General features: G+C 41.0%; 1 protein-coding gene across 2 annotated transcripts in view; it reads right to left on the bottom strand.

Annotated features, from left to right (window-relative positions):
- Positions 1–2,783: 2,783 nt before the first annotated feature.
- Positions 2,784–25,538, bottom strand: part of LOC133387926 (putative ferric-chelate reductase 1) — a 39,446-nt gene continuing 16,691 nt past the window's right edge. Inside the window, exons 5-17 of one of the 2 annotated variants that reach the window (XM_061633786.1) lie at positions 24,960–25,044; positions 24,090–24,131; positions 23,466–23,651; positions 19,685–19,786; positions 18,979–19,120; positions 16,993–17,106; positions 15,231–15,343; positions 12,935–13,021; positions 11,272–11,369; positions 6,898–6,956; positions 5,646–5,783; positions 5,507–5,532; positions 2,784–4,076 (exon numbers count right to left, since the gene is read on the bottom strand). In XM_061633786.1, the coding sequence (XP_061489770.1) occupies positions 3,987–4,076; positions 5,507–5,532; positions 5,646–5,783; positions 6,898–6,956; positions 11,272–11,369; positions 12,935–13,021; positions 15,231–15,343; positions 16,993–17,106; positions 18,979–19,120; positions 19,685–19,786; positions 23,466–23,651; positions 24,090–24,131; positions 24,960–25,044 (1,282 nt within the window). In that variant the 3' untranslated portion in view covers positions 2,784–3,986. Of the gene's footprint in view, positions 4,077–5,506; positions 5,533–5,645; positions 5,784–6,897; positions 6,957–9,913; positions 11,171–11,271; positions 11,370–12,934; positions 13,022–15,230; positions 15,344–16,992; positions 17,107–18,978; positions 19,121–19,684; positions 19,787–23,465; positions 23,652–24,089; positions 24,132–24,959; positions 25,045–25,538 lie in introns of those variants that run through there. The other variant, XM_061633787.1, reaches the window with a different exon arrangement.

The raw sequence follows: 25,538 nt of genomic DNA, 5'->3' as shown, positions 1-25,538 counted from the left end.
AAAAAGTAACTTTTCCAAGCTCTGCCACTCACCCACCATTGGACATCACCTAGAGGACTTGCCCGCTAACCTCATTGCAGTTGCAACTCTCATCCACTTAATAGTCTTGATTTTTGTATTCCAAGCATCAGCAATCCCAATACATCCAGGGAAATGAAAGAGATAACAAGTAAATAGGAGACTGGCAGTTAAATATATTAGCAACTCAGTAGCAGAAAAAGGTTTAGCACAGACAATAGCAGGAGAAATAATAATCCTGTGAGCATTTTTTGTAGCTGCAGGAACTAGCACATAATAAATCTATTGTTTGTTCTTCTATGCTCATATTGTTGATCAGATCTCACACAACTAGATGTGCAAAATGTAGATGCTTTAAGAGAAGAGCTCCATCTGCTAGTGGATTACAAATGATTGCTAATCATCTGTGTTTAACAGATGAAAGCTAACAATTACTAGCTGTTTGCTGTTTCCTCAGCTTGAAGGATGTGATGTTTCATCAAGCTATGCAAACGTACTTGAGACAAAGATGATAGGTACAAACATTGATCAATACTTGTAATTATTATCATTTTGGTTTTTTAATAGATGGAAGGCAAAATATGCAAGGGATATTCTGTCCTCTCAATAAAGAAAAGTAATACACTGGCTAAGAATGTTAATCCTATTTAACAATGGAGTTTGTTCTTGCCCTCATCTCATCATGGATGTGCTATGTTTCTCTAAAGATTAGCATATGAAGTTGCCTTATATCATCAGATCCCTGGTCCATCAAGTCAAGCACTATCTGCTTTGACTGAGGTTGAAGAGGGGTTGAAGGTTCCAGTTATTTTCCCCTCTCGCCTCCATAGCAACTTGGCAAGATCAAGGGGAAGAGCTCCAGTTGTACCACTTGTCTCACAAGCTTGACTGGGCTGGCCCTACCATTAGGTAATAGTGAGGCAATGGATTCAGGTAACAGCACTAGCTCCTACCAATGCCCCAGCACCCTTAAGCTAGTCAGTCCTGTACTCCCTAAACTCGTCTGTTGTTATCGAGTGTGGTGGAAGGTGCTATCCTTTTGCCAGTACTGATGGAAGATTCAACTGCCAAACCAGATTCTGTTTGTGTAATGGGAAAGGGCACCTTCATGTCCTTTGCATCAAGCAGCAAAATGTCTTGGGTTGCCACCAAATCCTGAACAGCTAACATGTCCCTCTGAGCTGAAATTGAGACTGGGCAGTTAAGGTAACATAAGTACTGCAATCACTCACAAGACAGGATAGTGCTTGTGTATCAACAATACTTTATTATTTCAACGGATACAAAAAGAATTATATTTTTAATCATATAAAATCTGAACATTACAAAAGATATTTAAAAATCAGTACAGGAACAAGAATAGTCAAAAAGTTAAATATAAAATCAACATCAGTGTTTTGTTTTGAATGATGTGCTAAGATGATGCTGTTTGTATTAATGTGCTGCCAAAACTGTCTGTGGCTGTATGGGGGTAGTTGTTGTTTCATTATTTTGTTTTATGTTAATAAATCTGAATAACCACCACCACCACCACAAGAATTAGCTTGCTGAATCAGACCAAGGCCTATGTAGCTGAATGGCCTGTTTCCATTAGGGCTGCCAACCAATCAGAAAAAGGTGGAGTCCCCCCCCCCTCAGTCTGGCCATTGTTGCTAGGTGGGAAGAGGGAGGAGCTGATTTTCCACATGTAAAAGATTTTTTTTAAAAATAGTTGTATGCTGCAGTGACAGGCTGGGGACAATGAATAGCGGGACCTGTCTTGTATATGCAGATCACAAAATTCCTTTTGGTCACTTGAGGATTGCAGATGGTCAGCAAGCAACAGCAATGCAGGCAGGTGGGAGCAATGAAGAGGCCATCCCTGCTGAGCTGGCTGGCTGGCTGGCATGAGCAAGCACTGAGGAGGACAATGAAGAACAGAGAAAGAGGTACAAGTAGGTGGCAGGCAGCCAGGTATTTAGACTGGAAATCTAAATGCCAGTATTGCATTTAGACTGCAGAGCCCAATGGCTTTCAAGTTCTACTTGCTGCTCAGTCTGCAACAGAGAAGCAGTAGCCATTCCAGTGTAAGGACTGTATCCCATGTATTTGGGTCTAGATGCATGCTGGGACAGTGAAAGTATGTTCCTTAAATGCTTCATTCCTTGACCATGCGTGTTTCTCATGTTTAATTCTTTGACCATATTATTTATTTATTTATTTGTTTGTTTGTTTCATTTTTAAACCGCCCATAGCGAGTAGCTCTCTGGGCGGTGAACAAAACAATATAGATTGCATAGGACTTGATAAGGAGTCTGTAGCTTGGCGTACTTGTTTGAGTGATGTGCTCTATATAGAATTTATTTCTGGTTTTCCAATTGTGCCATTCTTTTCATCTATATTGTGTGTTGTGACCTGACATTGTCTGTGGATGGTATTGCTTGGGGGCAGGAGTCTCTTTAATAAACATACAATTAACTCTGTACATGACAGATGAACAGAGTGTTTCCTGTGGGCTCTGGACGAAAAAAATTTTTTACTTCAATAGTTGGCAAACTCACTTTCCACACAAAAAAAGAAGAAAAAAGGGGGGAACCCCAAGATGCTAGAAAAATATATTTTATTCAATAGCTCAAAGCGTTTCAGCCACTATATACAGGCCTTCATCAGGAGACTAGCTGGTGTATAATATCTTTCTGTGCACAGAATTGCTATCTTTGTGCACAGAAAGATATTATACACCAGCTATTCCCCTGATGAAGGCTGTATATAGTGGCTGAAACGCGTTGGGCTATTGAATAAAATATATTTTTCTAGCATCTTGGGGTTCCCCCTTTTTTCTTTTTTCTGGTTTTGGATGCCATCCACTTTCATCTGTTGGTAAACTCACTTTCCACATCAGCCAAGATGATGCTACAGAGAGGCCCACAAGAGTAGCATAAGGGTAATGTGTTCCCACTGTACTGTAGTCAGTGCTTCTGCAGTTAACATATGATTAGCATATAAAACATCCTTCTTTTGCTATTGATTTAAGAACACAGGTACTGATCTATAAAACTTGACAACATTTTGAACCTGGGATGAGCCAAGGTGTTGGCAATAGTTGCTGGATTATATCAGCAATGTAAGGACAGCAAAATCATGGGGAAAGCATAATGGCAGAATATAATGGGATAAATTTGGGGACTGTCATAATAGAATATGCGCCATGATTCAGCAATTGTTCATTGATGCAAGAGCTACATAGCACAGAATGAGTTTCTACACCCTCAAAAGTTCCCATTCATTGGCATGGAGGGACCTGAGCCATTCATGCCAAGGAATGTGCACACCGATCACATTCTTCCACTGAAATCAATAGAGCAGTCTGCATAGGCAAGAGATCTGTGTTTATCTGCACACAGCTGAACACACATGCATTGCAATTCTAGTAAGTAGTAATTAAATTTCAAACCAACCAGTGGGGTTTACTGCCAAAGAAATGCTTGAAGGTGTGCACCTTCAGTTAGGTAGAAAGAGCAACTTAATTGTGTTTGCATTGGGTAAGTTACAGAGAGTACTAATACCTAAAGTCTATTTGAGAGTAAAATGGTGCAGTCTAACCTTAAATATAAAATAATAATAAAACTGATGACTAAGATAGCATAACAAAAGGAGGGAATCCATTTCCCCTGCCATGACTTAGAAGAAGAAGAAAGCCTTACTATAAATATGCACATGTTGATCAGTTACACCACATATGTACCATGGTCAGGAGTAAAGGTGAGTGAACCCGCTCATGCACTTGGATCTGACATCTTTGGATCCACTTGTAAATAAGTTTTCCTTAGAATCATTATCAGACAACATTCAGTGCTGCACTCTGTTGATGCCTTTCAACAAGTAGTGAGGATACCCAAACAGAAATTGCATGGAAAAAATATTTTTAAAAAGTCTTTTGGGGAAGCAGAAGAGCAGAAGCAATTTTTCACTCTTCTACCAAACAGGAATTAAGATCTTCCAATACCTACAAGCAGAACTATTAAAAATGCCAGGTTGCCACACAGATACATAAGCAGCAGTAATATTTCGCTTTTCACCTAGAACGCAAACAAAAAAATATATTTGTGAAAATTTTGTTTTCCTTAGCTATTTTTGTTCCATAATAAAGTTCAAGACTTGTTTATCAGTCATTCTGTCTGTTAATGACATTCCTTCTGAACAGCTCATCAGTGTCCATAAAAACTGAAAAGCTAGTAACTACATTTGGGGAATGTACTCAAAGTTAGTAGACCCACTGAAGTTAATAGACATGACTAACTTAAGTTCATTAATTTTGAGCGTGTACTGATGGCAGTCTGAATATGTCCCTCCCAAGTACAAGCTAGACTTCACTTTCTGAGATGACAGGGGACAGCCATTGCTTCTTCATCCCCCAAATCCTAGGTGTGTGTAAGCATCTGGGAGGTGCTGTTTGCAAACATGCATTTAACATCAGCTGGGGGAGCTGATAATTATCAGGATCAAAGCAAGACTACAGTGGACTGGGGAGGGAGAACTTAACCCTGCTGCAATCCTGAGAAAAATCCCTCTTCTGAAGCTAGTGCAGAGCTTGGAAAAGTTACTTTTTTGAACTACAACTCCCATCAGCCCCAGCCAGCATGGCCACTGGATTGAGCTGATGGGAGTTGTAGTTCAAAAAAGTAACTTTTCCAAGCTCTGGTGTTTATTAAAAGCCCTGCACATCATTGTATAGTTTGACCACGAGAGGGAGAAGAAAGCAACAATGTGTTTGAAGAACCTGCAACCTTTCATCTGGGAGAAAATGCTCCAGATACTATGCCCTAAGAACCCACACAAACATATACTTGAAACTCAGCAGGGAGGAAATCTGGTGGTGTGAGCGCGTGAGAGAATTGGAGTGGAGAAAGGGTTAAGTCTCCCTTTCCATCTCTAGATTCCTCCTTCTGATGTGGCTTTGCTTTTTTGGGGCCCCTCTAGACCGGTGTTATTTTGTGGGTGTATCCTGCAACATGTCATTGATGCAATAATAGTGCCTTAGTAGTGGATTTATACTGGACTGTTCAGACATCATTCCACATTTCTAGTTGTGATGCTTCCCCTACATTACCACATCACTGCCATCCAGAGGGGCACTCTTGTGCTATAGCACAACGAAAGAATAAAAAAAATAACTCAGAACTTTTTTTTATATGAAAAGTTACAGTATTTCAGCAAGAAGTTATGGGATGTGCACTGATTGGAAATGAAGTTGTGTGATGGCCCCAAAACATTATTGGAAGCAGGATCATTTATAACTGCCCCAGTATCATCTTGAGCACAAATCATAATGAACACACAATAAAACGGACATCTGGGAGAACCCTTAAAAAGAAAAGAACGGAAATTCCATTAACATACTTAACTACTAACATTTTCAAGAATTGAACTTTTGGTGTAGATCTTGCATTCAGGTAGGGATTTGACAAAGCAACAAAATTGATAATGACTGCAAGAACAAAAAGATTACCTTGGCTTGTGAATCTTCATATATTTCTGTAAAATACAAAAAAAATAGGAATGTTATGAATTCCTACTTGACTTTTGTGCTTTGTTAGGAAGAACAGACAGAAAAGCTTTTTTACACATAGATCAGAATCAAGCTTTACCTTTCTTTTTCAACCATAGAATTATGTCCAGCATGATGGCTGTTAATACCTCCCAGCCCACAAAGCCTCCCATTGTTTTAACCATCCACTGGCTAGAAGTGTTGCTCAGCAGCTGCAGTCCCAGAAATATGGCAGTGACTAAAGGAGGAGACAAGCCATGGTGAGAAGGTGACATTTTTCATGGTACTATACACAAACACACACACAAACACACAAAAGGTGCTTCCATATGGGAGCTTACTACTGCAAACAAGTTGTTGAGTCATTAGCAATAGGGTGTTGGGGTTTTGTTTTTTTAACATCAGATGTTCCCCACAAAGGGAAAATCTGAATTGAATTGGGGAGGGGGATTAAGGGGTGGCTAACTGATGCCAACAACATCAGTGTCCAACACTTTGGACACTGCCAAAATGCTGCATGAATGCGAATCACTGATCCCACAGCAACCACCCATCTGGAAGCACCCACTAATACATATCTTGCATGTAGAAAAATAGTTTGTTGGAAACACCCTAAAGCTGTTTTAAAAAAAAAAAAATTAGGCAGAAAATTCAAAACATTCAATACCCCAGCTGCAGGATAAAATGATGCAGGAAAAGGTTGACTATCACGTCTACTGAGTTCATAAACTAGCCCTGAAATCCTGACTCCTTGAATTTCTACACTATACATGTACATTGGTTTTATACCACTTGAACTGTCAGGCCTTCTCATAGTTTGAAGGGTAGTGAGTATTTTCTGCCAGAGATTCCTGCCCAATCTACAGAATTCCCAGGATTCCCAGAGAGAAAAGAAAATTACAGTTAGACCTCTGTGCATGTCTGCAGTATGGATATGTCCTGTCTGATCTTTGCAAGCATTACCTAGAGTCCTTGCAATAGAAATGGCCCACGTGTACTTAGGTAACTCTGGGCAATGCAAAGCTTGAACCTTCCTTGTTCAAAACAAAAACTTAGATCCTTGCAGCCTGATTCTGAACACATGTGCCTAGAGGCCAAGTTACACTGAGTTTCCCTTATGTATATTAGCTGCTGTTCTGTTCCAAGTATCTATCTACTAGAGTTTCTCAGTATGTGTGCTCAGGAACAGGGCGTTAACATTCCACTGCAAGCTACCTGTCTGATTTTGTTGTTATAGATAGTATCCCATTCTCTGCCGCATCATCACAGCCATGCAAATTTCTACACTGCCTTGCCCAGTGGGAATCGAGCATTGCACTTCTAAGTTAGAACAGAAACATCCATCTACTTACCTGCCAAAACTTTGATGACGAATGCATTCAGCATGTGAAACCAATTAAATATAAACCTCCTGTTGGTGTAATGCAAAATACTGTTAGATATCTTTGTTCTCCGAGGAGTAAACATCAGGTAGTTGCAGGGGCAGGGCATTGTCACTACACTTTGCATGGCACTCTCCTCATGATGCAGCAGACTTTGAAGAGGCAGTAAGGTTCTGTTCCATTAAACAGAAGACGGAAAACTCATCGAGCACACCTATGGCTGCCACTGGGGAAAATGACATACCAGCGACACTGCTGTTCACCTATGGAATCTTTAGGTTTACAGGCAACATGCCACTGAATCTTGGTTTCTGGGGAGCAATGGCTGGAGCATGGCGACACCTTCATATCCCTGCTTGTGGGCTTCTTATAACGGTATCTGGTTGGCCTCTATGTGAAACAGCATGCTGGATTAATGGGCCTTTACTCTGCTTCAACAGACCTCTTCTTATGTACACTGATGTATTTGCTTCCTACTCCAAATGAGTGAATCAAGATTTGTTTTCTGTAAGTGCTAAAGACAGTGCACCTAAGGAAAGCATTATCTTTTCCAAATACAATTTGTTACAATGAATGATCTTTTTTTGGTTGAGAGGCAGAAACACACACTCACACACCATATTGGATATTGTCCATTGAGTAAGCCCGTCTTTTATAGCAGCCCTGGCATGTCAACATGTGACAGCTTAGCTGGAGTAGGGTGTGTGTGTGTGTGTGTGTGTGTGTGTGTGTGAGTGAGTGAGAGAGAGAGAGAGAGAGAGAGAGACCCCGTCCCAACACATGTATGTATACATGGTAGCACAGGTACTCAATGAGGATGGCAAAATGATAACAGATGACAAAGAAAAGGCAGAAGTGCTCAATTCCTACTTTGGCTCAGTCTTCTCCCAAAAAAGGGTCTATGACCCTCCTGGGAAAAATGAAGTAGAAGGGGCAGGATTGGAGTTTGAGATTGATAGATAAATGGTCAAGGAATACCTAATCACTTTGAATGAGTTCAGATCAGCAGGGCCCGATAAACTGCATCCTAGAGTATTGAAGGAACTGGCTGAAGAACTCTCAAAACCGCTGTCTATTATCTTTGCGAAATCATGGAGGACCGGTGAAGTGCCAGATGACTGGAGGAGAGCTAATGTTGTCCCTATCTTCAAAAAGGGCGAACAGGAGGAACCAGAGAACTACGCACCAGTCAGCCTAACATCAGTCCCTGGAAAAACTCTGGAGCAGATTATAAAGCAGTCAATCTGTAAGCACCTTGAAAACAATGCAGTGATTACTAGGAGTCAACATGGATTTATGAAGAACAAATCCTGCCAAACTAATCTTATCTCATTATTTGATTGGGTAACCTCCCTTGTAGACTGTGGGAACGCTGTGGACATAATATATCTCAACTTCAGCAAAGCTTTTGACAAAGTGCCCCATGATATTCTGATTAGCAAGCTAGCTAAATGTGGGCTGAATGGAACAACTATCGGGTGGATCCACAGTTGGCTCCAGAATCATATTCAAAGCGTGCTTATCAATGGTTCCTTCGCAAACTGGGCGGAAGTAACGAGTGGGGTACCACAGGGCTCAGTCCTGGGCCCAGTACTCTTCAACATTTTTATTAGCGACTTGGATGAGGAGGTACAAAGCATGCTTATCAAATTTGCAGATGACACAAAATTGGGGGGCACAGCTAACACTTTGGAAGACAGAAACAAAATTCAAAGGGATCTTGATAGGCTGGAGCACTGGGCTGAAAACAACAGAATGAAATTCAACAGGGATAAATGCAAAGTTCTACACTTAGGAAAAAGAAACCAAATGCAGTTATAAGATGGAGGATACTTGGCTCAGCAATACAACATGTGAGAAGGATCTTGGAATTGTCGTTGATCACAAGCTGAATATGAGCCAACAGTGTGATGTGGCTGCAAAAAAGGCAAATGCTATATTAGGCTGCATTAACAGAAGTATAGTTTCCAAATCACGTGACGTATTAGTTCCCCTCTATTCAGCACTGGTTAGGCCTCATCTTGAGTACTGGGTCCAGTTCTGGCTTCTGCACTTCAAGAAGGATGCAGACAAACTGGAACAGGTTCAGAGGAGGGCAAAAAGGATGGTCAGGGGACTGGAAACAAAGCCCTATGAGTACAGACTGAAAGAACTGGGCATGTTTAGCCTCGAGAAGACTGAGGGTAGATATGATAGCACTCTTCAAGTACATGAAAGGTTGTCACACAGAGGAGGGCCAGGATCTCTTTTTGAGCGTGCCAGAGTGCAAGACACGGAATAATGGGCTCAAGTTGCAGGAAGTCAGATTTTGACTGAACATCAGGAAAAACTTCCTAACTGTTAGAGCCATACGGCAATGGAACCAATTACCTAGAGAGGTAGTGGGCTGTCTGACATTGGAGGCATTCAAGAGGCAGCTGGACAGCCATCTATTGGGAATGCTTTGATTTAGATTCCTGCATTGAGGCACTGAAAAGAGGTTCCAGGGCTAAGTCCTAGTAAGGACTGGCTTTTTCCTGAGAGCTCTTTTATCAGTCATCTGTCGGGAATGCTTTGATCTGGATTCCTGCATTGTGCAGGGATAGGCCCCTTCCAACTCTACTATTCTGTGATTCTATCAATCCTTGTGACTAACACAAACAAACAAAAACCAGACACCCACACATCTGAAGAACTACTGTTTTGAATTGAACTGAATGTAATTAATATCAGAACATAAAACAATAGATTTATTAATCCGGGTAACTATGGAAGTTATGAGACTCTTGCAGTTGTTTTCAGGCTAAAATCCTATACACACTTATTTGTGGGTATGGGGCTGCAGCCCATCTGAACTCAATGGGACTTGCTTATGAGTAGACCTTGATAGGATTGCATTGTTAATCTCTAATCCTTAAATTAAAAAGTATATTTTTAATACTTTGTCATCACATTATTTATAAATCAAATAATTGGACACCTCAGACACACAGATGTGTTGATTTGGAGATGGAGGCTATTAATGAAGCTGAAATATATCAGAATGAGTAACAGCTGGTTTTTGTATCCTGGTCACCTTAAGTTTCCAATGCAATGTGCCTGTTCACAGCGAAAAACATAACATAATCAAGAGACTGTTGGACTGAGTCCACATGCACCCTGCTGTGTCCCAAGCCACAGGTCAAGCATAGGACAGTGTTGGGCTCAGTTCTCACACAGTGAGAAAGAGGCTGACTGTGCTCTTCCCTTGTCCTGTAGTGGGAGTTTTGAGAATCCACACAGTCTCCCTCCACCTAAGGATCTGGGCTTTATTTATTTGTTTATTTAAAATATTTCTATCCCGCCCTTCTACCTCATAATAGGGCATTCACTTACAATAAAATCGCACACATACATAACAAAATTGTACACAATAAAGAACACAAAAACATTAAATTAAAATACATAAAATACTATATATATATATATACACACATAGATATACATAAACACACACACACATACATGTATGGGAGAGGTACTAAAAGGATTAAAAAGGTTAAAAGTTAAAATAAAAAGCGTAAAAACAGTCTCAGGATCTCCCATCAGTCCCTCCCAAAGGCTCTCCGGAACAGGAAGGTTTTCAAAAGTCTCCAGAAAACCATCAGGGAGGGAGCAGAGCGGACTTGTTGGGGTAGAGTATTTCAGAGCTTGGGGGCCATAGCTGAAAAGGCTCTCTCTCGCATGCCTGCCAGTCTAACATCTTTCATTCCAGGCACGCAGAGGAGACCAGAGGCAGATGATCTTAAATCCCGGGCAGGTACATATGGGCTTCCAGAAGAATAGGCAGGATTAAATTCTGGGAGATCCTCCAAAGCATAGTGTAATGTCAGACACAAGACTCCACCCATTAGGAAAAATGGCAGGATTCTGGGAAGCACCAACTTCAGCTGGTTTATTAGAGCTAGCTAAGATTTGTGGGCAGAGCTGCTGCTTGTGGAGATAAATCTGAATGGAAGCAGCCATCGGAAGGGGTTCTTCCTCTCACATTCCTAAGTATACACGTGTATTAGATACTGCTCTGAGCATTCCTGGTGAGTGTGACATACAACTCATAATTATCTATAGAGCATATCTTTTCAGTCAGCATCTGAAGAAATTGGTATGGATCATCTGTTGGGACCCAACTGCAACTGTGCTGATATGCTGATAACCAACAAACCCTATGACAGTGCAGCTCAAAGCAGCTTTTTAAGGACTTCTTGCCATTTAGCATAACTTGCTTCTGCAATTCAAAAAAAATATTTCTGAGCTTGTTAATGATACTTGCACAGCAATGCAGGAAATGTATAGATCTGTTATGTTAAAATCCTTTGATGTACCAACCGGTTATTTTGAAGAGATGGTCGGAAAAAAGCTATCGCTGGTTGAAGGAAAGAGAGGGCCATGATGATACATCCAATAATGGAATGAGCCCCTGCACTCTGTGGGAGAGAAAAGGATGCTACTTACATTTATGCTTTGCCAATACTACAGAAGCTATTTCATTAGAAAGGCTGCATCTTCTCGCGGACAGACATCTTTTTCTCCATACAGTGTCCCTGTATGGGGCCTTGGAGACAGCAAGAGAGACTGTAACGGCAAAAAGGTGGCTGCCCTCATACATGTGTGCGGATAAGTCATCTATTTCTCTGTGCAATCACTCAGGAAGGAGCCGCATGTGATAGCATACCCCCACTTCCAGGACATTTTTTAGACAGTTTCCTTTAACAAATATCCTGCAATCTTGCAATGACCAAGGATGGAATACCAATCAATACGTGCAAGAAACAATGAAAGCTGTGAATTAGCCCATACCTAATTACAGACAAAACAAACCACTTTTTTGTGGGGGAGGGGAGAATCTGGGAATAAAATAGTGATATAGAAACACTTTTTGACAGAGTAATCATATTTCTTATTCTTTAAAAACATATAAATTGTCCAATATAGGATATTTCAACAGCTTTTTAGAAACAACAACACTGGACTGAATGGTATTAAATGCAGAACTGGAGGGCCTGCTATCTAGTCATTACATCTAATATATATATATGTCATTTAAAGTGATTTAGGTTGCAGTCATAAAACACACACTTACTAGGGATTAAGTCCCACTGAGCAAATTCAGATGCGTGTTTACATCTGAGTAAACATGCACAGAACTGTGCTGGGGGAAAACAGCAACTCCACCATCTTGGTCCCTGTTGCCAACTCAGAGGCATATTGCATACAGGGATGAGGTAGAAATTTGATTGTTTGCATTTAAAGGCAAATTTACCAAATTTGCACTTTCTGAAACAGTAGAAGAACCGAAACGCAACCATCTTTAAATTTGCACTTCTCCGAATTTTGCAATGCAGTTCTCCAGCCAAGTAATGTATACAAAAATCATATACTAGGGTAAAATGTGCATAGATATAAATGCATAGATTAGTGAAAACATACAAAAGTGTATTCCAGTAGGAAAAATTGCTTTGCAAAAATGGGTGCATTAGGCAAAATTTCATACAAAAGTGTGCAGATGAGAAATACTCACTAAAATGTTGATGAACTTTCATACAAATTAATTTTTTTAAAGCGAACCAATATGGAAATGGAAAGAACTGAACTTAAGACTGGAAAAATTGGAAACTGAGAGAAACTGAAATGGACTTACAGTAGAACCTCATTATAATGCAGGGGTTGGGAGACAATGGATGCACCCGTGTTATAGGTGTTCTGTGTTATAACAAACTGCAGTACTGTGTACAGCATTGTACTCAGGAACATTGTCATACCCGCGGTATATCTGAATCAGCATTATAGTGAGGTTCTACTGTATTTGCCTACCCCTAGTTGCATGTTGCATGTGGTGTTGTCTGTGGCTACAGGATGCTTGCAATCTGCTCTGGAATGGGGTAGCACTTTGGTCCCTGCTCCTCCATCTCTTCTTCAAAATAACCCTCCATTAAAATAAGTTGCTCAGCAGGGACTTTGAAGGCGCAGAAATCAAGAAAAGCTAACTTACAGAACTCCATCCATTTGCTGCAACAAAGATTAATATGAAAGCAATTGCTGTTGCCACTACAGTTAGCAACATCATCAAAAAGTGGATCTAGAAGAAAATAGAAATGCTGAAATTAGATTATAAACAACATAAAAGTGAAGGATTGTTTGTATTTCGCTCGTCTACTACCATTATATAGAATGGATATTACAAAGCAGTTTTTATTTTTAACATGTTCTTGATAGGAATAAATGCCTCTAAATTCTGTCATGTGCTGTTGCTCCTGAGGCTCCTCCAGAAGTCATTGTTATTGTGCATTCATGATGATTTGTGCTCATGATGCTATCGGGGTGGTCATACATGATCCCTTTTTCAATATTGCCTGCAAGAGTTTTGGGGAGGTGATACTGCTGCATTTCCAATCAATGTATATCCTGTAACTTTCTGCTGAAATCCTATTACTTTTCATGTCACAAATGTTCTGTTTGTGGGGTTTTTGTTTGTTTGTTTTTGTCCTGCTTTTGTTGCACTGTAACCTCTCTGGACAACAAAAAAGTGGAAGTGTTGGGGAAGCATCGCAAAACAACTAATAAAGCGGAGGAAATCCATCCCTCATGCATCATTATTGCAACATATTGCAGAATATAACACGTTGCAAAGTACACCCGCAATAAAACACCATTCTTGGGGTGTGTGTGTCTGCCTGGTCTGCTTTATGTTTCAATTGGCATGACAGCATGTAGTCTCTCAACAGCCTTGAGAACGATTCCTCCTTTAATATAACCAACTCACTTTCACCACCTGCCGGCAGAAATGTGTAAAATTCAAACGTCTGAGTAAAGGTAGGAGAGACTTACAGACTGATTTACTCCAATAAGCAAAAACAGCTATAATGAGTGTACAAAAGAAATAATATTGAAAAGGCTGACTGGTCCACATTCTGCTTCTTTTGTTAACACTCCCCAAACAAACAAACAAACCCACACACACACTAAAGAAGGAGGGAAATTTTGTTTCCCCCCCCCATGCTACATTCAGCACAGGATGAATACTAGAGTGTGATGTTTTGTCATACGTGGCACTGCTACCAAAGGTGCAATTATATACAACAAAGGTGAGGAACTGGATCTGACCAGCAGGCCAGATTGTTATCTCCTCCACCCTCTGCAGGCAAAATGTGACAGTTGGACGGGGCCACCCACTTATCAATCACCTGATGTCACAATGAAATCAGGTGACCCTTTCTTGTCTGCATGGTTTGAAATCAAATCGTGCGGGCAGATGCACAACCCACAAAGCACCTTTCAAAGCCCTCCACCAGACCTGCCAATCAGCTGGGGCTTTGCAGGTGCTGCCAATCAGCCAATCAGTGATGCCTGCAAACCCTTTTTGCTGAGCCAGGTCTTTACCTGCCCCATACCTGACACCTTATATGAAGCCAGGTATAGGGAAGGTGGGCATGGCTTGGGCAAAATGGGCTTGCAGGACAGAGGTTCCCCACCCCTACAATGCAAACATATTTGGGAGTAAGTCCCAGTGAACTCAGTGCAAATTACTTCTGAGTAGGTGTATTATTGTGCAATGAGATGTAAGGTTAGACCAGTAGCAATAGCATAGGCATGATACAGAGACATTATTTGTTCATATAATTTTTATATAATATATTATTATAACATTTGGAAGACACTCAACTTACCAAAGTGAGACATGTTGCAGCTTAGTGTCTAAGAATGCCACTATGGTGTAGTGGTTAGCGTTAGACTAGGACTCAGGAGACTTAGGTTCTAATCCACTCCCAGCCATGTAGCTCACTGACCTTGGGCTGGTCACTCTCTTTCAGCTTAAACTGCCTCACAATGTTCTTGTGAGGATAAAATGGAGGTGGGGGGAAGCGAACCATGTTCCTCATAGAGCAAAGATAGACTATAAATGAATTTTTTTTAAAAAAAATAGAAGAATATGAGCTGGAGATCCCCAGTTGAAATGTAGGTTCACCGATAATTATGATAATGATAATGATAATAATAATGATGATGATGATGATGATGATGATGATGATGAACTTTCCGTTTGGAAACAAATGAGGGTAGTTTGGTTTTTGTTGCTGTTGTTGCACTTAATATACTTTTACTCAGAAAAAAAATGGGAGGTTTGCACACATTTCCATTAACAGGAACTGGTAAACAACCAATTTATGCTCTGGGCAATTCCAAAGCTTGAATACAGTTTCACCAACTGAAACTACACTAATATCTTGTTCACTAGTGCCACTATAACATCCCTCTCTGTCCAGTCATGGACCTATTAACATGCATACCTGAAACCAAATATCTTTACCCCAAATGGTTTTTTTGATGGATTTCTTCAAGTACCTGGCAAATATCATTCCCACACTGCCTGTGGTCATCCAAGCGATCAACATGAGAGCTCCTTACAGAAAAGAGAGAGCAAACAATAGGCATGAGAGACAAAGAACAATCAACTTGTTAAAAACTCCAAATAAATTCTACCAGGAAGAACATCATGGCAAGAAGACTACCAGCTTGGCCCCCATCCATCAGCCAGTAAAGGAACAGCTGCAAGGAACTTGCGTCACTCGTCCCTTCTAGAAAGTTACAAAGTATTCATAAAGCGTTCAAGAACTAGTACCAAAGTTTGTTTTTTTCCCCTCCCAATTGCTTTTCCTTTTGTGTTGTGTCTTTTAGGTTTTAAGCCCTGAGGGCAGGGCCCATCTTATTATTTGATTGTTGTAAACTGCTCTGCAAGCCTTCTTCAGCTGAAGAGGAGTTGAAAGGACTTTAAATAAATAAATGCTCTTTCAAACAAACATGCCCGGTTTAACATGTCTTGGGATGTTACTTCAGACACATAGGTATACCTGTATATCTACTCACAGGAATAAATGTATGTTTGGCAAGAGAAGCTCTTCTGGAAGATGCACCATTTCTCTGGTAAACAGACATTTTTATTTTTTTTACATGCAGCATAGGGCATGCACACCCATGGTTATAACAATTAAAGTGGCTCTTAAATCACTCGGCGCTCTTAAATCACTCGGCAAGAAGCTTGATCCTTAGCAACAACAAGCCTGTTTACTCAGGCAAGATACCGGTATTCCACTGTGCTTAAAAACTCATAAGCAAATCAGTAATTTCCTTTTTCATTTGTTGATAGCTTAAATGGTTGTATTTTTAATGAGAACACTGCGTCACAGAACTAGCAGCCTGGGCTCAACAGCTCTCGTTTGAAACTGAAGCCTGCAGAGCGGTTGGTGCCTGAGGAAGTGGGGGAATAAGGGAAGGCTGTGCAGCACCTGTAGTCCCAGGCATAGATGAATGGCAGGGCTTGGCTGGCAGGTAAGCAAGAGGAAGGACCATGCAGTGTTAGTGCAGTGTCAACCTGGGGCAGTGCATTGTGGGAGCTGGAGGCAAGACTAAAGCTAATCAGCAGGGCTTAGGCCAGAGAGCAAGTAACCAGGAACAAACTGGTTTGTATGGAGTTGTGCTGCTGTTAAGTGTGCTGCCAAAGCTTCCTGTGGCTGGTATGGGGTTGGAGTTGGGCTTGTCTTGTATATTTTTAGGAATTCCATGTGTTTTTGTATGAATGTGTTATTATATTGTATTTATATTTTAAATATGTTGAAAGTAGCTTGGAGATGTTTGTGTAACAAAGAACTAACTAGTATAGTAATAATAATAATAATAATAATATTGTACTTGATACAATTATTGTTCTTGTAAGAATCTGATGTTCAGCCAAGAAAGCTTACATGACATCAATCCCACAAAGCCATCCCTGCTATATAACACTGAAACCTTTTCCTTCAGGTCCACCATAAAATAGGAATTGTAACAAAGACACCAAATCCTTCAGTGCCTTCAAGGTATCGAAAAGTAGATCAATGTAATTTAGAGTCAACCCAAACATTCCCTTCCCACTAATTTGTGCTCACTTAAACAAGTGTGGAATTCACTCACAAGACCAAGACCCATCAGGAGCCTCCCTCACACAAGAGGTACTGCAAAAGCTAGACTGGAAAGAAGCAACTGTGAGAATCCACTCTCAAGACAGTTACTCACCATGAGCTTTAATTATTAAGGGTGTAGAACTGGTGCCACCTAGTGCTTCAAAGCTTGAAATGTTCACTTTCTGATCAGTGATAAAGGGTCTCCTTGGATGCTTCCATATCCGCCCTTCAAATATGTATTTTAAAGAGGAAAAATGAATAGTTATCACAGGGCCTCTTGCTAGAAAACAAACTTCCTTCTTGAACAAAGCTATTAAAAGGTGTTTAAAAATTGACAAATCTCTAATTGAACAATTCTGTAGTAGAGGCAAGAGATCTCAAGCAAGCAAGAAAGTTCTGAAAAGGCATGTGAAGAAGGATTAGGTCTTCCGAACTTCAAAATTTATTATGAAGCCTTCCAAGGCAGATAATACTAATAATATAAAACAATAACATCTTGTTGATAGGAATGGAATATGGATAACTCAGCCCCAAGTTGCAAGTACTACCATTTCCCTCGCTAACACATGCACTATTTTCCAAAATCTCCAATCCATTTCTTGAAGTTATATTTAGAGCATGGACGGTGTAGAGGAAGGTCCTGGCATGCATACACACCCCTCCCCTCTGGTGTATCCATTTTTGGACTATCTGGAGTTTACAAGCTCTGAAAAGTTAGACAATTTGAAAAGGAGGAGGAGGAAGGCATTATCACAGGAGTCACTAATGTGGCACCTTTGGGGGCTTCTTGTGGCACCTATGAAACCTCTGAGGCCCCCCTTACCTCCTTGGTCATGAGGGTGGTTACTTTTTTGTAGTGCTTTTTTTTGGTAAAAGAATGAGGTGCCAGTTCTCATACCTTGAAAAAAGTGCTATGAGTGCCATGCCAGCACAAAATGCCACGGGCAGCCAAAAAAAAAAGATGTCAGCACTCATTACCAGTGGTACTGTTGCAAAAAAAGCTCTGCATTTTTGTTCCTTGAAAAGTATATAGACCTGAAGGATGATGTTGGAAGAGCGATGCTCTTTCTCACATCCTTTTTCAGCTCTTACATACTTTTTCAAGGCTCAGATAAATTCTTCTGGATTTTACTTTTACCCAGATCCCTTCCAAAAACAAAGTCGATGTGTGTACACTTTCTGTCTCCCATGGGGAGGCTGATCTGAGGGAGGGAGGAGACCCACAACAAAAATCCAGGTGTGCCCATGGCGGGCCTAAACGCTGGCAACCCCTGGTTTAGAAGGTTGGTAGATTTGTTTGTGCAGGGTAAGCAAATAGATGATGATGATAGGACACTTGAAACACTACACATTTGAGGTCACCACCGTACATTTTAAGCACATGACTTCCCCAAAAGAATCATGGGAACTGTAGTCGTAGAGCTACAAATGCCAGGATGCTTGAGGGGAAAACTGCAATGTCCCTCAATTTCTAGTCTTACTTCAGATGACCATTCATAAGCCACAAGTGAGACCTGTAACAAAGTATAGAGTGAAGTATAGAGTGCTCCCTGTTCAGGATTCCAGTCATTACAGTCCCTCTCTCCCACACGCAGGTTGCCATCCCTCTCCATAAACAAATGATCAGCATTCCATGCCACTGAGCATGCTCAGTCCTAGCAGGCTGTTTGAGGAGGGGGTTCTCCACCCTCCTAATGGCTAAATCTAAAAGATTTTTTGTTCTTCCACGAAACTTAGCATTTCCTCCCACCCGCAAGCTTGCTGATACATCCCTCTTTTTTTGCATATGCGGTGCTGGTTTTTGCTATACGAGCAACAGCCCTCACAATCTGAAAGCAGGAATGGTGTTAAAAATAGTAACTTTATGAACAAGGTGAGACTCTAAGGGCTTTTTGCATCTTGCAACATGTTTGGCTGCCTGGCATTCTCAATGTATGCAGATGATATTGGAGCAATAAAAAGCCTCTGTGCTATTCCAGGTAAAGATGTTTGTTACAGTTAGGCTTTTCAGTTACTCCTTAGGTTTCAGCTCCAGAATTTGGTATGCAGTTGCTCTTGTAAATGCTGCCTCCCTTTCCAGTTTCTACATGGAACTCACCAGCAGATGATGGCCCAAAAGCCAGAAATATGTAGTACAAACTGTCAACGCCTCTTGACTGAGTTGATATGGCATTTCTTGAAATGAAAGAACATTTGATGATTCCATTGTTGAAGGATGTCACTAGAACGTCCAAATTACCCTAAAAAAAACCCAACAGCCATTTTTCACTGATATTTTGATAGTGATCATTATAAAGAAATGTATAAATATAAATATGGTAGTAATTAATAAATTACTGATAAAAACCAAATAAAGGATGTGATGCTATTAAAGTATCTCTTGCTTTTTCACCAGGTCATGATTAAAAAAAGGCATTCCCCATATTATAAAGTGATACATGGGGATAATTTTATGCCAATCCTGAAAATCCACATTTTTTTTCAGAAAAGACACATGAAATCTTAGATTCTTGTCCATTCCTTTTTGAAAAACCCACCACCCCAACCCAGGTAGAAGAGGCTCTCCTCCCCTCCCATCTCATCTAACGTGAGCCCTCCTGAGCAGCAACCAGAACACTTAAGCCAGTGGCTCTCCAGATGTTGTTGAACAATAATTCCCATTGTCCCTAACCATTGGCTGGGACTCATGGGAGTTGTAGTCCAATAATGTCTGTTGGGCCACAGGTTCCCCACCTCTGAATTAAGCTCTGTATAACACCTATCATACTTTAAGCAATGGTAGAAGCGAAAGACAGTTTTAGTACCAGAGGTCTAGGGCTGGGAGTACTACGTCCAGTTGAGACGGCATGTTGAACCTCTATGTGATCTGTCGCATTCTTACCACAGATATAGACATCATCATTTCCCTGGGAAAATATAAACAGTCTGTTATAATTTAGAATAAGTGCATGTTATGGTTGATTGTTCTATTACTGGCCCAGGGGAAATCTGCCACACTTCATTCTTAGCCATTGTAAACTAGTGCATTACATCCAGATGTTCCTGGTTTAAGTTCAGAAGGCATATCTCAAAAGAAAGAAACAGGCCCTCACACAATGCTGGATGCCTGTTGGAGAAGGGTAAGATGAAGGCAGAGTTGTGGGATTGGAGCCAACTAAGTTTCACTTGAATTAAAATTTCCACTGAAATTAATGGACCTAAGTTGGTCATGCCTATTAATTTAAATGGGTCTACTTTAGGGATAGGATCAGTTGGTCAGGGCCGCTTCAGAAGCACTCCATATCGATCCTGAGTTCATTCTTTGTCTGTTATCCATTGCTTTTACTTGTCTGATTTTCTCCTCCTAAAAACATCAGCATTAATATCGATATTTTAGAGGAATTATCAATATTTTAAAAAGAGTGGCTTAATGTCCTCCTCCTCTATTATAGGCTATTATAGTCTTGGCTTGATTCTTCCACATGGAGCTTGGATTATTCAAGTGGGGGGGGAGAGAGAGAGAGAGAGAGCTGTATTTCTGTGCTGTGCATAAAAGCAATAAAAGAACAATATATTTGAGGAAATATTCAAGGGGGAAAATGTGGTATCGGGGAAAGCCATTGGAGTTGGGAGCAAATAGGATCACTCTGCAAAGATGGAGAATATGTGGACCATTGAAAAATCTGGTGCCTAGTCTACTTTGAATAGGACAAACACTGAAGACATCCTTGGACTGAAACCCTCGAAAGCCACAGCCAGTCAATGTAAACAATACTGAGCTAGATGCAATGGCCTGACTTGGTATAAGGCAGCTTCCTATATTCATGCAAGCTGAATATGAGCCAACAGTGTGATGGTGGCTGCAAAAAAGGCAAATGCTATATTAGGCTGCATTAACAGAAGTATAGTTTCCAAATTGCGTGAAGTGTTAGTTCCCCTCTATTCAGCACTGGTTAGGCCTCATCTTGAGTACTGCCTCCAGTTCTGGTCTCCGCACTTCAAGAAGGATGCAGACAACTGGAACAGGTTCAGAGGAGGGCAACAAGGATGATCAGGGGACTGGAAAGAGTGGAGAGACTGAAAGAACTGGACATGTTTAGCCTGGAGAAGAGAACTGAGGGGAGATAATAATAATAATAATAATAATAATAATAATAATAATAATAATAAAATTTTATTTCTAGGCCGCCTATCTGGCTGAATTAACGGCCACTCTAGGCGGCGTACATAGACTAAAATCTAACATAGAGTAAAATATAACATATAATACAAAACAACAATAAGTATACTCAATGCAAACCTACCCCCATCATACAAAAATTTAAACTAAATTAGACAGAGGTCTCGAATGCCTGCCTAAAAAACCATGTTTTCAGATATGATAGCACTCTTCAAGTACATGAAAGGTTGTCACACAGAGGAGGGTCGGGATCTCTTCTCGATCATCCCGGAGTCCAGGACATGGAATAATGTGCTCAAGTTGCAGGAAGCCAGATTTCGACTGAGCATCAGGAAAAACTTCCTAACTGTTAGAGCCATACGACAATGGAACCAATTACCTAGAGAGGTAGTGGGCTCTTCGACACTGGAGGCATTCAAGAGGCAGCTGGACAGCCATCTGTCGGGAATGCTTTGATTTGGATTCCTGGTTGGACTTGATGGCCTTGTAGGCCCCTTCCAACTCTTCTGTTCTATGATTCTAGGATTCATGCTTGCTCTTGGGCCCACAATTCCTCTTATAAGATTTGCTTTCATAATCATAGGAACTGCTGTAGTGCAGTGGCATATTATTATTTTACTACAATACGTTTAGTTTTTCTTCCCTCCTTTTAAAAAATGGTTTAATGTTTGGGATTTTTTAAAAAATAAAGTATCTCAAACTTCTGGAAAAACTATAATCTTGTAGTTTTGGGTGCAAAATCAATGCAATGTGAATATGAGTGGAATTCCATTGAAACTGACAGTTTAAAACGTCTATTATTACCTGTAAATCAATGGGACCTTCACCATGCTTGCCTTCGTGGCTTCATTGGAGGATGGTTTAGAATAGATTATAGAAATGCTGTCATCTAAACGTAATACCACACACACACACATCCCCTCCCCTGTATGTGGGTGGAGAGGGAAGACTGGTGTGTGTGCCCACATATGTGTGTGTTGTATTCGTCTTGGTGCCTTAGTTGCATAATATCTGGAATACTGTGGTGCATCCTACATGGGCCTTGCCTATGAAGAATGCTTGGAAATGTCTGTGCAAAGGCTGAACCTAGAGCTTTGCCTGAGGTTACTTATCATGGCACCTCAATGTTATATCATCTGCATTGGCTTCCGGGCTGTTTCCAAGCCCAATTCAAAGTGCTTGTTATTAGCTTAAAAACCCCAAACAGAGTAGTACTAGGATATCTGAAGGACTGCCTGTCTACTCAGAGCATTGGGGATGTTCTCCATTATCTCACCATCATGAGAAATGTTGTTGGAAACACCAGAGAAAGTGGCCTTCCATTTAGTGGCATCCAGACTCTGGAACGCCTTGCCCTGGGAGATCTGCCTTGTCCCTTCTCTGATGGCATTGGGTTGCACCCAATGTAGTGCTAAGTCAGGTTCCGGAAAGCGCAATGGTTACTGCTCACGTAATGAGACTTTCCCCCTTCCCCTCCCCCTTCATGTCCCCTAAATCCAGAAAAGTTTTAGGAAGTGTGCAGGGTGTAAGCAAGGGGGAGGAGAGAAGGCGAAGTCCCATTGTGCTAGCAGGAATCTTTGGCCTGATGGGACAAGTTAGTAGAATACCACCCAGTTTGTCTCCATGTGTAAACTACTTTTTCCCCAAGTGAGATTCAGCTGGATTATGCTTTCAATAAGATCACCCAAGTTTTGCTTACTGCTTCTGTCTTTTATTTTTTGTGTACTCTATTGCTTTTATGACACTGGTTGTCATCCGTCTTGGGCATTGCTGGGTAAATGGAAAGGTGAGAGCTTAACTGCACACTGCATTAATTGTGTGCCTTGCAGTCACATTAAGGAATTAAAATAAATCATCATCATCCTAGGGCATGAGGACCCTAATTTCCATCAGGACCACAGCATGTGGGGAGGGGAGGTTTAGCTCTTCCCTCCCCAGCTGCTTTCCTGACAGGAATCTGTCCCTGTGCTGCAATTAGGATCTGAAGGCACATGAGACCACCATCGTGTTGAAATTGAGCTGGTCTGGGCTTGGTCAGTGCCTGGATGGGAGATTGACTGGGAACCACATGTATGCCACCTTCACTTCTGTGAGAAAAGAAAGGCAGGGTATAAATATAAGTAATAATACTAAATAAATAAATAAACTTTAAAAAAATCTCCAGTGGTGTCAGTGAGAACTTCCAACTTCCCCAATCACTAACTGCAGCAGGAAGAGGGTGCTTTTTGGTCACGAGTGTTACTGGGGAAGAAAGGGTTAAACCTTTCCTCATCACACGCTGCAGTCCCCATGGAAATCTGGGGTAGGCTGCACTCAAACTACGTTTCTAAAATCTTATGACTTGGCTGCAAGCTGTGCAATTAAAATAACCCATGCAGTTAGGTCCCAAGTGTTTTTAATAAAAATAAATCTTTTCAGTATCTCACCATAATTGTGTCATCAGAAAAGCCGATGGCTACATATCCATCTGAAAGTCCACTCATTTCAAATTTGAAAGCATTGCTCCCTAATGCCGCAGATGACATGAAGTAACAGGTAGGGTCACGTGGATTGCAGCCAGCGGGGCTACTGAAACAGAATTTCTGGGTGCCGCACCCTTCTTCTGTAGAGATCTGCAATGAAAAGTAGCCACCCCGCAAAAAAACCCTGTCAGCTATAAACTTAGCTTGAAGTTTAGAAACAATTAATTCCACTTCTAAAATAAGACTATGTTCTCCTGTTCAAAAGTGCATCATAAATAAGTGGACTCTCATATGCATACCTTCTCAGAAGCATGCCTTAAGAGTTCCATGGGTCTACTGCCAGTTAAGTGGATATAGGGACTGCAACCTTAATTTATTTAAGACACACACACACCATCTAGAATGCATAAATACAGCTATGCTTCCTTACATGTATCTGATATGCAATCCTCAAGTCACTTCCATTAGAGAGGTTCTCAGCCTCTGCCAAATTACAGCACACTTTAAAAGAATATTCCGCACGTTACATGGAAGCAAGCCAGGATTTGTGATTGTACACCTGCCAGGAGACTGCAGCCAAACACTTACTGTTGCAGAAGGACTAGTGCTCTGTAAGAAACCGGGTGAAATCTGGGAAAGACACAGAAAACACATTAGTTATAGAAAAAATGATTTAGGAAAAGGAATTCCCTTCTCAACTTTCCCACCAAAAATCCTGGGATCTTGCAGGAAGATACTGAGCTATCTTTTATGCCAGGTTCACACAATCACTTTCTCCGACGCTAAAACCAGATTTGGAGTGCATACCCCATTGAAAACAGCCAGTGTGGTGTAATCAGTATCTGGGACCAGCGCCAATAATTTCTTAGTCATGGTGACCAGAGGAAAAGCATTGCCACGATTTCAGGAGTCACTGCCTGCTGTATTCTACCTGGCTCATTTTCATATTTGTATTCTACCCTTCCTCCAGAGAGTGCATTTTTATCTTCATAGCAAAGCCTACAAGGAAGGTTAGGCTGAGAAACTGCTATCCTTGAGAAAGGGGATCTCAAAAGGGCAGCCAAAGGAACCTTGCATCTCCAATCTCAACGTGAAGTACCACTGGCAAGTGTGTGTGCTATATGAATGTGCATATGGCACAATGGCATACGTGCTTAGTCTGTATGTGTAGTGTGTACGCATACGCTGGCCACACCCATTGCTGGCATATGGCCCTCAGAGGCATGGCTGACTTGTCAATGTGGTCTTTGGGTGAAAACAGTTAACCACCCCTGTGCTAGAGGTTACAGATGTGTTTTTTCTATCGCTTTCAGCAAAAGAAGGTTTAATATATATGCATGATCTGGGAGTCGTTGAAGTGAAACAGAAAGTTTCCTAAGTACAGTTTAAATGAAATGCAAATTATTATTATTAAATGTTTATAAAACTAGGTGGTCAAAATATCACATTAAAACTTACTGAAACAAATGGAGGACTAGAAGATACAAGAACTTGACTTTCAACTCCAGTCCAGAATACTGAAACGCTCTGGAGCACTGTTGCTCTGGAAATGGTAAAAAACAAAGGAGAACAATTTTAGGAAGCATAGACTAGGTACCACCAACCAATTCTTCCAGATTAAACTATTCCGTTTTTATTAATGTAAAATAAAATGTTTGATTGATTATATAGGCTGGAGTTTGTGAATTTAACAGGCCTGGTCTACATCATGTGTGTTAAGAGCAGTAGTGTAGTGGCAAATTCAGAAGTGCAGGGTTCCTTCATGTTAGTCACAGCCACGCCCCCTCTCCCCTTTTTTTGCTGTTGGGCTGAGAGGAGCTCCTTCTCTCACAACAACAGACATCCCTAGGAGCCAATAAGAACAAAAGGAGAGTGTTAACTATTTAGAAGAGTCTTCTCAGTGGCTGACTCACCTCCTTTCTCTCTGATTGGCTCCAATCAGCAGGAAAGGACGAGGAAGCATGTTGGAAGACTCTTCTCAGTGGCTAACACTCTCCTCTTTCATGCTGATTGGCTCATACGATGCTGGAGACATGG

The sequence above is a fragment of the Rhineura floridana genome, chromosome 6 (genome assembly GCF_030035675.1).
Source record: "Rhineura floridana isolate rRhiFlo1 chromosome 6, rRhiFlo1.hap2, whole genome shotgun sequence".
Taxonomy (NCBI): domain Eukaryota; kingdom Metazoa; phylum Chordata; class Lepidosauria; order Squamata; family Rhineuridae; genus Rhineura; species Rhineura floridana.
The sequence above is the reverse complement of the archived record's forward strand: the minus strand, read 5'-3'. Positions and strand labels throughout refer to the sequence as shown.